Genomic DNA, 15,248 nt, shown 5'->3' on the forward strand with positions numbered 1-15,248 from the left:
TGGGCTAACTTCATGAAATACTTACCCTAAAGTAAAAGTTTGGGTTGCTGGTCATGTCATGTTAATGAACTGTACCTTATTTAAAAGTTTTATGATCATAAGATAATCTTTAAAATATATTGTTAACATAAGATAGACATAATGATTTTAGAATAAGTTATATTTTATAAAAGAAGCACTTAAATAATTCAGATTGTTGAAGTTTTTATTAAAATGATGCTTTTTATTTCTTTATTTAAGTTTCCTGAATGTCACCTAGAATATAGAAAAATGAGGATATAGCTTTTCTTAGGGATAGTTTTTCAGGTACTCAGATTAGGGTACAAAAGTTTATCTTGATACTTCCAATTGTGTATCTTTAGTACATAAGTTGGATGAAAGTCTACCACCTTTCTTTTCAGACCACTTTAGTGTATTATTACCTTGAGTTTTCAAATAAGTTTCTTTGTTGTTTGTTGTTTAGCATGTTTTAAGTGATAGAGAGGGCCAGCACATACCAACTGAGAGTTAAATATGCTCAAGTACATAATTTCAATTTCTGATCGTTTGTTGTTAGTATATAAAAATACTGTTTGTTACTGATTATTCTCTCTTGAGACCTTGAAAAACTGACTTAATAGTTCTAGAAGCTTTTTTTGTGGATTCTGTAGGATTTTCTACATAGATAACCATTTTGCCTGTAAATATAGTTTTTTTCTTCCTTTCCAGTTTAATGCCTCTTATTTCTTTTACTTGCCTTATTGTACTGGGTAGAAACTCCAGAAAAATGTTGACTAGAAGTGGTTAGACTGTATGTTCTTGCTTTGTCCTAATAGTAGGGAGGCATGCAGTCATTCTTTCACCATTAAGTGTTATGTTAGGTATAGGTTTGAGGAAGTTTCTTTCTGTTCCTAGTCTGCTGAGAGATTTGGTTTTTTTTCAAATCATAAATCGTTATTGGATTTTGTCAAATGCTTTTTTGCACCTACTGAGATGATCTTATCATTTTTCTTTTTTACTCTACTAATAATATGAATTAAATTAATTGCTTTTGCATGCTAAAGCAACCATGCCTTATAGGAATAAACCCCACTTGGTCATAATGTATTATACTTTTTATATATTATTAAATTTGATTTGCCAGAATTTTAGGAATTTTTGCATCTGTGGTCATGAGAAATTTTGGTCGTGATTTTCTTTGATTATCTTTGGTTTTGGTAGGATGATGCTGGCCTTGTAGAATGAATTAGGACATGTTCCTTCTTAATTTTCTGGATATGTTTTTGTAAAATTGGTGTTATTTCTTCCTTAAATGTAAAGTATAATTTACCAGTGAAAATTCGGTTTTATAGTATATATATATATATATATGGCTACTCAGTTTATCTGAGTAGTTAGAGAAATAATGAAAAATAAGGCTGAACAGTTGAGTTGGGGCCAGATTAATCTTTGAAGTCTTATATAATGATATAATGCAGTGATAGAAAGCCATTAGCAGTTTTTAAACTCCAAGCAGTGTTATATAATGAAAGCAAAGTTTAATTAATCTGTTCCTTTTCTGTCCTCTGAATGAAATGAGCAACGTCTCATAAAAACATGACTGTGGTGTTGCTTTGATCAAATATATTGCATTTACTTAAAGAGTGGAGTAACCATATTCCTCAACCTTCTCTTCTTTGTTCCTTAATCTTTGTTCATAAAACATATTTAATGTTAATATTTTTTATTGCTTTTCTCAGGATGCATTTCCTTTTTATTCCCCTTCCTTTTCCAAATTATACTGATCAAAGCTAGATAGACTATACCAGTAAGTTATTTCCAATGCAGAATTTAGTGTAGAGATTTGCTTATCAGATTGCTTTTTTAATACCTGAGAGTATCAATCTAGCTTTTTTCCCATAGTAGCATTATATTTAATTTGAAAGCTGTTGACATTCAAGCAACTTTTGGTATACATTATTTGTAACTCATCAGGTTTCTATAGTATAGCTGTATAATGTCAGCACATACCCTCCTCTGTTATAATATGACCATTTAGAGGTCCAGGAAGGGTGCGGGAGGGAGAAAAAAAAAAATGACCATTTAAAAATTTATCAAACTCATTTAAAATGTTTCAGTCCTTTAGGGTATGTACCTCCCTCTGTTTAATAGTATTTGAAGTTTTGATACGTTAGGTAAATTTACTACAGAGAAGAAAAGAACCCTTTTTAATATATATTCATTGTATTTATATATTTATATTCTGATTCTTTAAATTTCTTTTTTACTTGGACTATAATTGCTTTACAATGTTGTGTTAGTTTCTACTGTACAACGAAGTGAATCAGTTATATGTATACAGATATCTTCCCACCTTGAGCCTCCCTCCTATCATCCCACCCCTCTGAGTCATCACAGAGCCCCAAGTTGAGCTCCCTGTGTATATAGTAGTTTCCTACTAGCTATCTATTTTACACATACCATGATAGTGTATATATGTCAGTGCAACTATCTCAGTTCATCCCACCCTTCCCTCTCCACCCACACCATGTCCACAAGTCCAGAAAAAAACCTTTTTTTGAAAGAACCTTTTTTAATGCTTATTTTTTCCCCAAAAGAATGTGAAGAAGATATTTTTAAAAAGAAAATATGAGGATGTTTATAGAAGAGGGAAAGGGGAATAAATAGAGAACAGGCCACAGTGCCCTCATAAATAGAACCCAAGGCCCAGAAAAAATTCTGTGCATCCACTAAAAAGAATAAAGTAGATTTGTGTGTACTGAGACACAGAGCTGTCCATGTTGTATGTGCTCAGGTGAATTTTTTAAATGCATAACAGTACATATAGTATCCTACTCTTAAAAATCCTGTACATATACAAGCAAAAGGTAGATTATGTATACGTGTAGAAAGAGACCTGGAAGTATATATACTAAACTGTTATCAGTAGTTACTATTAGTAAGTAGAAGAGGTGGACTTTTAGTTTTCAGTTTATGTCCTTCTGTATTTTTATCACAAGCATATATTTAAATTTTTGAAATCTGAAATTTATATGAAGGAGAAAAAAGCCAAGCCCTTGGAAGCCGAGCTTTTCAGCCTAAACCCTGATTCAGTTCCTCTTCTCTCATCTTAACCTTTATAGTTTACCACAAGTGAGTACTTTAGGTACAATTCATTTTATTATTGAGAGTAGGTTCACAAATAAAGTTCTTGGTTTCTAGTTAGCTTGTTACAAAATTCAAGTTCTACATGTTGATTTTTTTTTTTTTAATACCAAGTGATGGCATCTGGGTAAAGTCTGTTCAAGCATTCACTGAACATTTGTCAAGTGCCAACGGTGTGCCGAGCACTGGGGAATGCAGACATCCTAGTCTTCTACCTGATGGGTCCCTCCTCTTCAGTTGCAGCCCCAGTGGTTGCGTTCAGGACTTTCCAGTGCTCATATGCTCATTTATGTTTAAAAGGCAATCCACTTAAACTTAATTGCAATTTATACACTATATGTGAATTTTCAAAGAGCCACTTTTTACCTTCTGCATGTAAATATTTCCCTAAAATGGACATCTCTTTTTAACCTCTACTTTTCTAAATAACAGGGATGGAAGATGATTTAGCAATGGAAAATATTGCGGGGGCATTGGGGGGGAATGTTTGCATTTACAATAGAAAAGGGGTATTTGTGAAAGAGTTGATATTTGTGAGCAAAAACATATGTCAATCACTGTTGGAGAGCGAAAAATATGATACATAATCCTGTTCCAAAGTATATGTATAATGTATAAATATTTTTAGAATTAAAATATTTATATCTCTCTCCAGAGAGAAAGTGGCTGGATCACATTATCTCTTTGAAGTTCTAGTTCTGTAGATTCAAGCATTTTCTTTAGAAAGCCATTTAAAAATTATGATGAGAAGATGTTTAGACTAAGATTTATATTATACATATGTTCAGGATCAATATTTCTGAAACTGCATTCTTCAGTATGTTGTGCCTTCTGCTTCTTAAATCCGTGAAACACAACTTTAAATAAAAGTTTTATGTGGGGTCATTACAGTATGAAGGGGATAGAATAATCCTTGCTGTTAGTTTTGTTATATTGTATTATATTATTTGAAAGTAATTTATATGAGTATCTTCATGATTTTTTATAAGAGTACATTTCCATTTTTGAAACTACAGACTCCATCTTGAAAAATCTTCATTTTGAGTTTCATTGTTAAATTGTATATTATCTTCTTTTTATGCATTTCACCAGCCTATTATAATCTTACAATGTTTTATTATTCCCAGAGTAGACAAGGGAACAGCTGCCTGCTTATCATTGGTTGGGCTCTTCAAGGGAGTGGGTGGTAGAGCTAATCAACAGGCATTCTTATCAGCAGAGCTCTGTCCCTCCTCTGAACTGTGGGTGTCAGCCTATTAATTCTCCACTAAACTTTAAGCATTTGGGGACAATTATGTCTCATGTTGGAGCTCCCTGGGCACTTTTTTCCAGAGATAATTAAATTTAAAACTTGAAAGATAATTGATCAGGCAGGAGCAAGTATATCAAATACTAGTATCAAATAACGAATGTAAGGATGTCTAACAGTTCCTTGTTTTGTAAGAGGTGGAACAATCTAGTTGGCAGAAAGCAACTCCTATTTTGCAGTTAGCACAGATGCTCTGGACCTTTCTCAAACAACAAAAATAAGCAAGTGAAAACCAAGAATAAAAGAACTATATATTATAGAATATATGATTATGGAAAGGAATGGTAGTGTGACACCCTAATTCTGCACATGGGAAAATGAAAGTGTACATGCTAATTTTTTTCAGAATAATAAAAGCCAATGGTTGTATAAATAAGTGAACATATATGCTCTTTTCCTTATTTGTTCTTTATTGTCACATATCAAGTAAGCTGTTCAGTTTTTTTTCTTCTGAGTCATTATTCTACTGGCTTTATGTTCCAGATATGTTCCGCAGACATTAATATGTCCAGAGAATTTTAGCACACAGAAACTTGTGTTCCCATTCTTTCTTGATGAGTGGCTCATCTCACGTTCTTCTTGTAGGGATTTGACCAGCTCCGACTTGAAGGATTGCTCTGTGACGTGACCCTGATGCCAGGGGACACAGATGACGCCTTCCCTGTGCACAGAGTCATGATGGCCTCTGCTAGTGATTACTTCAAGGCTATGTTCACAGGTAGCTTGCCTTCTAAACTGCCTCCATATTAAAACAATAAGAAAAATACATGTTTAAATCTTTTCATTGCTAGAGGAAGATTCAGTACTTTTGTCCCGTGTCTTTACAAGAAGAGTTTAAAAGGAATAGACACCCAGTATGTGTGTTTGTGGGTGGTGCTTTTTTAACTTGGAAGATGGATATACTTTTTTTATACCTCTGTCTACCTTTATTTCATAGCTTTGCTTTTCCAGATACATATCTGAATGGGCCATCAGAGACTAATACAATGTCACTAGTACAATCTCTAATCCATCAAAAGATCTGAAGTGACAGGAGAACATTTTGGAGGCACTTGCATCGTATACCACCTCCATTAGTATACAGATATTCCTTTTTAAGTACTCTCTTTTAACTGTAAAATATGCAGAAGCTTGACTCTGATACAAATGCTTACACAGAATAAAATTCTTCCTGATTTTATTGTATCTAATTAGCAGCAGAAGTGAGTTTGACCTTAATTAAATTATCCACCTTCATTTAATTGAGTGTCTTTTTATTTAAGGTGGAATGAAAGAACAAGATTTAATGTGCATTAAGCTTCATGGCGTGAGCAAAGTCGGTTTAAGGAAAATTATTGACTTCATTTACACTGCAAAGCTTTCTCTTAATATGGACAACCTTCAAGACACACTGGAAGCTGCCAGTTTTCTACAGATTCTGCCGGTTTTGGACTTCTGCAAAGTATTTCTCATATCTGGGGTAAGACATTTTCAAATCAAATCTTTTCCTGCAATGGATAGTATTGTGGCCTGAAACTGGCCTTTAGAGAGAGGTATCATCTAGTGTATGATTTGGAAGCAGGCTCAGGAGAAAAGAGTGCAGGTGAATTTTTACAAAATAGAACCATTTAAGAAAAGCCTTCTGTGTCATCCAATGACATTAGACAGTAATAGGGTTTGATAGCAATAAAATCCGTAACATGTTTGATGGTATATGTTTTAATCTGGTTTTATTCTGCTTAATGATTTTATACAAGCAGGTTTTTTTTTTTTTATAAATTTATTTATTTTAGTTGGGGGCTAATTACTTTACAATATTGTAATAGTTTTTGCCATACATTGACATGAATCAGCCATGGGTTTACATGTGTTCCCCTTCCTGGACCCCCCACCCACCTCCCTCCCCATCCCATCCCTCTGGGTCATCCCATTGCCCCGGCCCTGAGCCCTTGTCTCATGCATCGAACATGGAATGGTGTTCTGTTTCACATATGATAATATACATGTTTCAATGCTATTCTCCCAGAACGTCCCACCCTCACCTTCTCCCTCAGAGTCCATAAAATTGTTCTATGCATCTGTGTCTCTTATTCTGTCTCGCATATAGGGTTATAAAAACAAGCAGGTTTTTTATATGGAGTTCTGTGGGAAAGTCATCTGAGGTTCTAGAAGTCTTTTAAGATACACTCATTTTTTTTTCATCTTCCTTTAAATATGGGGCCTAGATCTTGAGAAGAACTAACACCTATGTGTAAATCTTCTTGATTCCATGGCAACGCATCACCTACTGAGTTGTTTGCAGCATATTTTAATAGATAACAGAGGACACATACAACCAGCAGTCACTGAACTACTTATAGTCACCCACTTCCTTTGGACAGTCCCTCATTTTAGTTGAGACCCTTAAATTAATAGCACTTAATACTTACATTTATAAACTCTTAACATTTATTTACACTGGTCTTAGCAACATGTGGTTGTCCTAAGGCAAACTAGGTACAGTGTCATGATTTCCTTGAAACTAATCAGTAACTACAGACACTGTTGACCTAGTACCCGTTGTCTAATATTCAGGTTCAGTAGTTATCACTTGAGATACTGGTTGTGATCAGTTCCTTAGTCTGAATGAAAAGAACCAAACTAGGTAAAGCATGATTTATGAAGTTATAAAAATATGCATTTCTCAAAATAACAGTATTAGAAAATAAGTTTGTTCTGGATGAGTCTATTTAAAGCACATTTATTTCAAGATGATATCATAGCAAATTTGCAATACTTGACAAACTTCCTGTAATTAGAATGTTGGTTCCTTAACTTCCTTGAAGCATTTATTATAACTGTATGTTTTTACCCTTTTGAAAATGTCTTTATTTTTATAAACACTTAATATTGTCTTAAAGATTATAATCTTCATTTCGAGTATCTCTGCAGAGATCCTAAAGCCCATTTCTAAAGGAGAAGAGACATGTCCCTGACAAAGCTTGCTTGTAGTATAGTTTACTCCCATTTTAAAACATTCTTGCCTATGAGCTTTTTCTTAGTACCATACTATTTCTTATCTTTCATCTTGTTTGCTTAGGATATATCTATGTGATTTTACATTGGAAATCTTCCCTCTCAGAATCCATGGTAATTTTTGAGAAAAGTTGGTGGATTATTAGTTTATGGATTATATAAAATCTAACTTTTCCTTTATCCCTCTTTCATGGATTCCATATCTTAGTTAAATACTTAGGCTTTACTCTATTACCCCTTTCCTTATCAGCAATCAAGTAAATCAGGAAAAACAGTAGCCCTGGGTGCCTTTCCTATTTATAAGAACTGAAAGTTTCAAGATAATATAAATATTTTTCAAAGGTAAATATGTTTTCCATTTTCCCACAGGCTCAGTTATTATAGATAATTTAAAAATATAACAGTTTTGCGATCGTTTAGATAACCCAACTGTATTGAGGAAATAGGTTTGTGTTCTTAATGATATAGTATGATTATAGTTTGTATAACCAAAACACTTCTTGGGTTTGAATTTCTGGAAAGAAGAGTTAGCTTTGAAAATAATTCTTTTCTATCCATTCTTAACCACTTGTGTGGATGAAGAGGAGCAGTGGTATGAAGATAAATCAGCATATCATCCACAAAACCTTTATATGTTAATTTTGAATGATAATGTTAAATATGATAATAATTGGCATATACACACTACTACACATAAAATAAATGATAAGAACCTACTGTCTAGCACAGGGAACTCTACTCAATACTTTGTAATAACCGATATGGGAATAGAATCTAAAACAGTGGATATATGTATATGTATAACCGATTCACTTTGCTGTACAGCAGAAAGTAACACAACATTGTAAATCAATTATACTCCAATAAAATTAAAGAAATAAAATGAACAACTCTGTATTGCTAAGAATACCCCCAAGTCCTAAATACAGTGATAAAGCCCCATTTGCCTTTGGTGGGTTAGACAGCCGTTCTCTGTAAGGGAGCATCACGCTCAGTAGAACAAGAACCCTCCGCTCTGACCTTTGCCTTCTTTTGCAGCAATACTTTTCTCTTAGGGTTGTAACTAGTAATGGGGCCTATAAGACCTATAGACCCTAATTTTGTTCTTACTATGCTATTTTCTTGGTAGTTATAGAAAAAGGACTGTGAAAAGAAAACAGAAGGATGACAGTGAAGGATATAAAGCAGAGTTGGTAAAATTTTCTGTAAAACTAAAAATATTATCATTTATCATGGACATAATAGGAAATTACCTTTGTTTTGTTACATACCTACAAAAATTACATTAGCTTTTGTCCTTATGACATTGCATAATTACAGCATGCTAAATTCCATGTGGCCATCCCCTGATTTACAAACAAGTTGTAGTCAAATTTTTTATCATTTGTTTGCTGTTTGGAAATTGTACCATCTAGCATTTTCCCCACAGTATTACTATTATGGAGGGTTACAGGCTAGCCTGTAAAACCCAATTTAATGTCAGGTTACTGAAATAGAACAATTTGTAATTGAACTGGAAAAATTGCAATTTAAGTTTACAGTTATACAGAGTAAACAGAACAGGATGAAGGTGAGCAAGAAATCATTTTCTTTTTACATAAAAGCATATCTAATCCGAGAATGAAACTGCTCTGTGCTTTAGACTCAGTGTACTTTCTTTAAACTCATTTTTTTTAAGTGTTTATTATTTTTTTTTTCTTGGTACAGGTCTATCATTGGTTCCATCTGTACATTTATTGTCACTGATTGGGTTGGGGAGCTCACAATGAAATGTACAGAAATTTATTGAGGTGACTGGGGTCATGAAGAGTGGGAGACAGTGGAAAACAAGAGAGGCACATTTGTTGGAGACCAAAGGGATTCTCTAAGGGAACAATGAAGGGAATCAGAGGAAGTTATTGGAAAAGATAGCTTCTTTTGCTATTATGTGACCATAGTAGCAGCAAGGATGTTTTTTTGAAGAATGTTCTTTTTGAGAAAGAATGTTCTTTTTGATGTAAGGATTTCCTGTATAGTACATGCATTTGACATTCTTTCTTTCGTAAAGACTGGATTTACCCATTAAGCTTAATTAACATGTCTTTCCAGGTAATGTTTTTGCTTTGGGGGAGGCTCAATGCAAATTAGAGAAAAAATTTTATGGGTAATTTTAAAATGAATCAAAACTGTTTATCTCCCCATCAAACCAGTCTTGTTTTTCTTGTGAAGGCTGATACTCAGCAAGTAGTACCCAGATACCAGTTGTTTATGGTTGAGCATCTGTTCTGATTAGTTGGTACTCAAATATTCCAAATATCATCCCTGCATATAACTTTAATCAGCCCGTTCTTGCCCATCTGGGATTCTGTAGGGAAAGAAGAGTCTCAGCCTGGGCCCAAACCAACTCATCCCCCTAAAGACCATCGTGATAACTAATATTGCATGCACCAGGGTAAGTGTATTCAAAGTGCAAAGGAATAAGAAAATGGGATTCCCCAAGCTGGACACACCCTCAAAATTCACCTCAAATGGTGTCAATCATCTGAAGAGAAACAAGACTGGGAGAGAAAGGTTTTAGTTTTCTTATCATCCCTTTGTTCTTCTTACCAAAAGGCCCCTTCCTTGTGTCCTGTGGTATTCTCACCTGTGGAAGGAAGCTTGGGAGAAGATACCTGTTATGTCCTGTATCCCTCAAAGTAGCTTGTTTGACTACTTCCCAGTCTTTTTCTGTGAACGTGCTTTCTCTCTTTGCGTTGGTTGTACTTGAGGTCGGGGTGTCATTTTAATAAACTAGATAGCACCAAGGAGAATTTGGTGCATTGAATGTCTGAAGAACCACCCCCCCCAGATTTACCAGTGAATTTCTTAGTGTTTGCTCTTCCCTTAAGAGGACAACAGCAGATAGTCATTTGCCTTTTTTTTTTTCCTAAATAGAAATTTATTTGTATAAGACACTGAACTTCAACAACGTAACGTCACAGATTGCTGATGAAACCTGTCATTAAAATGTCAAATTATGTTAATCACAGCATTAGGTACATCAGGTGTGATTTGAACAACTTAAAATTGCAGCAATGAGTACCAGTATGTTAATGACAATTGAAAATCATGATGCTTAGAACTGCCTTTAGGATGACCATGAAGGTTGATTGATTACAGTAGAATAATTTATAAATTATATCAAGGAAACTTAAATGTGTACTTGATTGTTTTTTAAAATAATGCTGTTGGTTCTCATAAGAAGTTGAGAATTTTGTCCTTTTTTGCTTCTCTGTCCTTTAAAACTCTAATCTGGCTTAACTTCTGTAATGACTCTTCTTTGGAATTTTGGCCAGGGTATATATTCAGATGAAATTAGAGTTCTTTCTACTTATGAGGTTTTTTTTTAATAAGCTTTAAATTCATATTTTACATTTTTCAAATGTATTCTGTACCTGAATTGCATTATATATTATGTTACTGCACATATTCATTATTTTGTAATGTCTCAGGTTAAATGTTTGGGACTATGCTAGCTGAAGCACTTTTAAAAATCATGACTGAGAATGGATTACAATGAGCTATAATTGAATAATCCTGTATTTTTCCAAAACTTGTTTACCATTATTCCATCATTTTTGATCTGCTTATATTAACTGTTATTCTATGCTGTGCTTCTACAGTCCCTATAGTCTACAATTAATTTTTTAGCTTTGATTGCATGCACTTCATAAAAATTAATTTCCTGTTACATATTTTCTTATCTGAGTCTCATTTTTAAATTAATAAGACTCTAGTAATCTGCTGTGTTAATTCAGCAGATATTCTATTTTTAGTTGTATCTATCATCACATCTTTAATTTTTAAATTGCTGATAATCATAGCATTTAACCTTTGTTATATACCCACAGTGTGGTAGCTATGGTGCATGAGCTATAGAAAATACTTAGTCCTTCTATCAAGAAGATGACTATTCAGAAGGTTATGAAATACCATTCTCTGGTGATCTTTTTTAAAGGATATTAGCTAGGCAATCTGTCAAGGTTTTCCCAGTCCTGAGAATCTGTATATCTGATATATAGAAGGGATTTTCAAAATGCCCTTAAATACAAGGTAGTTTTTGTTATCCTGTTGTTTTAAAAACTATTTCCTTATTGAATGATACTGAAGAAGGAAAAGAGAAAGGAACTGAATATTTGATCTCAGTTCTGAATTACACGCATTTGTTTCTAATCTTTAATCTCGGTTTATATTATATGCTATAAATTTAGAATTAGTTTTGGTGACTAACAGCCAATGCTATTATTTTGCCCATTTAAAATATAGTCTTTGTTGTTTTAATTTTTTTATTTGTAATCAATTATATCAGTGATGATAAGAATCTGCATACTCAGGAAATATATTTGTGCTTTCGTCAGTGTTTGCTTACCCATATTAGCAAACATCTTCAAAAGTGAAAATTACTCTTGCTTTGGGGAAGGACTATGTCTTACCCCATAAAGTAGGTCTATTACCCCAAACAGGAATCCCTTACACCTGGGGTGATTTCGGCAATGAGGTATTAATTGTAACTTTATTTACGCAACTTTAAAATTGTATCAGACACCAACCTGCCACTCCTAAAAGTGGATTAAAGTGTACTTTTTATTAACCAAGTTATCGAATAGTATTAAACTGTGTGTTTGAAAAGGCCCATAAGTTGTTCATTTATTTTCCCTAATCCTCTTGTGTTACAATTTATTTTAGGTATTTTTAAATATATAGGTATTAAGTATGATAACTATTTTAAATTGTTGATGATTTTTGTGCAGCAAATCAGTGCCTAAAATAGTTCCAATTCTTCTTGAGTAATAATCTAAGAAAGTAGCAACATGTGTGTGTACGTGTTGGCCTTCAAACTTTCAGTGGTATTATGTCATAACTGGGCTGTGACTTTATGCAGAGGAGTCATGATTTTCATCTCATTTCAACATTTGTGAACACACACCCTGACAAAATTAAGCCAAAAACCCCTATGAGTCCTTTGCCTATGACTTGCCTCTGTGTTTGTACATACACACACACACATACAATCACAAAGAGATTTGCATGGCAGGCTTGTTTTTGTGATTTATGCTTTACATATTTGCTGATATGATTTTCCTAATTTTCACTTTTGACTAGTTAGCCCTTAGAACATTGAAAAGACTTCCTGCCAATGATGAGCCTCTCCGTAGCGTCTCTCCTTTTCATGACTTGTGCTTTGGTGTATTTTACTCTGTGCTGGGGAGATTTGGGGGGCTAACGTGGACTCCAGGCAGTGCTGGAGTATGCTGAGAGTAAGAGAGTAGCTAAGGAAAACTGTGGTGCCAGCCATCAGCATACTTACTGGAAACTAAACTACATGAATAATTTGATGCAAAAACACCCATTCCATTCCTCAAGAAAGTGATTCCCTTGTTTCTGTTTCTACATAAATAATATGGAAAATAACTTCACCCTAGGAATAATGGCCCTGTTAAATTATCTTCACTATAAGCAATAACTTTTGAAGGAATCAAAATGAATGATAGTGATGAATGATGCCTGTTGACATGAAAGAGAAATTTAGGGATCAGGTACTAGAGCTTTTCTGTTTGTGGATCTGCTAGCTGAGTTGCTTTTAGGAATCATGACTGAAAAGTGAATTGACATGATTCATTATAGAATAGCTTTCTATTTTTGCAGAACTGCCATCTGGCCAGAACTTTCTTAGTATTCGCAGGGTAGTGGTGAGGACACATTTTTGAGGAAAGAAAATAATTATGTTGGCCATAGTCAAGTTATACCATTGTTTCTTAGAGTAACTTTCCATCTACTGACTCTGAACAAGCATTTTCTTTTAGTCTCCTTTTTATTGGATTGGGTAAGGGTTGTTTGTGAATTCTCTTTAGATAGTTAATATATGGAGAAAAGAATCTTAATTTTCATCTATATGGACAGTAAAAAGCATATTTACTCTTATTCTAGAGCAGATATTTATATACCCAGGTATGAGTGCTATGAAAGTAGTTGGGTTTTAATTATTTTTTTTTTTGGATCGGCTTAATAGGTCACTTTAGACAATTGTGTCGAAGTTGGGCGGATTGCCAATACCTACAATCTGACAGAAGTGGATAAATATGTTAACAGTTTTGTCTTGAAGAATTTTCCTGCATTGCTGAGCACCGGGGAGTTCTTGAAACTCCCTTTTGAACGTCTTGCCTTCGTGCTTTCCAGTAATAGCCTTAAGCATTGCACTGAACTTGAGCTCTTTAAGGCTACCTGTCGCTGGCTACGCCTGGAAGAGCCTCGGATGGACTTTGCTGCAAAGTTAATGAAGAACATACGATTTCCACTGATGACACCACAGGAGCTCATTAATTACGTGCAAACCGTGGATTTCATGAGAACTGACAATACGTGTGTGAATCTCCTTTTGGAAGCCAGCAATTACCAAATGATGCCATATATGCAGCCAGTGATGCAGTCAGACAGGACTGCCATTCGGTCTGACACCACTCATTTGGTTACACTAGGAGGAGTGCTGAGGCAGCAGCTGGTTGTCAGCAAGGAATTGCGCATGTATGATGAAAAGGCCCATGAGTGGAAGTCCTTAGCCCCCATGGATGCCCCAAGGTACCAGCATGGCATTGCCGTCATTGGAAATTTCCTCTACGTTGTTGGAGGACAGAGCAATTATGACACAAAAGGAAAAACAGCAGTTGATACAGTCTTCAGATTTGATCCACGATACAATAAGTGGATGCAAGTTGCATCTCTAAATGAAAAGCGCACCTTCTTCCACCTCAGTGCCCTCAAAGGATACCTATATGCAGTTGGTGGACGAAATGCGGCTGGTGAACTGCGTAAGTGTGTGCATGTCTGTTAAGCACAAAGACTAATTTCTTTACCCCCAGATTCTAGTCAGATCATAAAATAAGCAGTTTTATAACATCAAAGACCAACAAATGTAGCCAGAATTTTATTTTAAACTGTTTTTCTTAGAAAATGTCAGAGACTATCTGAGCCTATATTGTTGGCCACACTACAAATATATCAATATGTGGCAGAATATTTTACTGGTGCAATATCCATGGTTTTAATCCTAAAGGTTTAACTGAAAAGCATATTCTGCTAATTTAAATTCTAATGGAATCTTGGACAGAACTTTGACATGTTTCCTCATTTTCCATTTTTAAAAGCCCACAGAATATTTCAGTGAACAGGTTAAAATCCTTCGTTACAGAGCACTGACTTCTATGGTTGGTCCTTTCATGTAATCTGTTACCTATCCTAGACCACACAGTAAGATGATTTTCTTCATCTACCAAATGTTCAAAGTTCAATATTATCCAGACTTTATTTACCATGAGTATTATATATAACTGTTAGTCTCAAAATACATTCTCTCTTGGTGAAATACCAAACAGTTTTCTTCACTGTAAACTGAGCTGGTAAACTTGATTATCTGGCGGTCCCTTCTTGGTCTTCCTAATCTAAAATCAGTCACTGATCTTAGATCAATAACAGAGACCAATATTTGGCTATGTAATTTAATACTAATTTTGTTATTTTAGATAAAATTGGAACAAGGTAGCTGTCCAAAAAGAAGTCAGGAAGATCTCATTTTATATCAGATTTTACATATCTGTCATTACCATCATTGTTTGGTCTTTTTTTCACCCATCTTCCTTTATTCTCTGTTCTAAATAGAGTCCTTGGAGTTGACCAGTGTTCCAGGCTCCATAAGCCTGGGGAAGTGTAAGATATTGGCACTGGCTCTGCATAAATTCAGAGTAATTATCAGAATCTTTTTCTTCAGTATTCCAAAAAGTAAAAGGTGGTCTCAGTTCAGTTCAGTCAC

At 34.5% G+C, this 15,248-nt stretch overlaps 1 protein-coding gene across 7 annotated transcripts in view; it reads left to right on the plus strand.

The window, feature by feature from the left end:
• Positions 1-15,248, plus strand: part of KLHL13 (kelch like family member 13) — a 194,455-nt gene that overhangs the window by 166,771 nt on the left and 12,436 nt on the right. For 6 of the 7 annotated variants that reach the window (XM_081564431.1, XM_081564433.1, XM_081564427.1 and 3 more), the window contains 3 exons: positions 5,018-5,150; positions 5,695-5,891; positions 13,455-14,250. In XM_081564431.1, the coding sequence (XP_081420557.1) occupies positions 5,018-5,150; positions 5,695-5,891; positions 13,455-14,250 (1,126 nt within the window). The remainder of the gene's footprint in view (positions 1-5,017; positions 5,151-5,694; positions 5,892-13,454; positions 14,251-15,248) is intronic. The other variant, XM_081564432.1, reaches the window with a different exon arrangement.

The sequence above is a fragment of the Giraffa tippelskirchi genome, chromosome X (genome assembly GCF_054371585.1).
Source record: "Giraffa tippelskirchi isolate mGirTip1 chromosome X, T2T-mGirTip1v1.2.pri, whole genome shotgun sequence".
Classification (NCBI taxonomy): domain Eukaryota; kingdom Metazoa; phylum Chordata; class Mammalia; order Artiodactyla; family Giraffidae; genus Giraffa; species Giraffa tippelskirchi.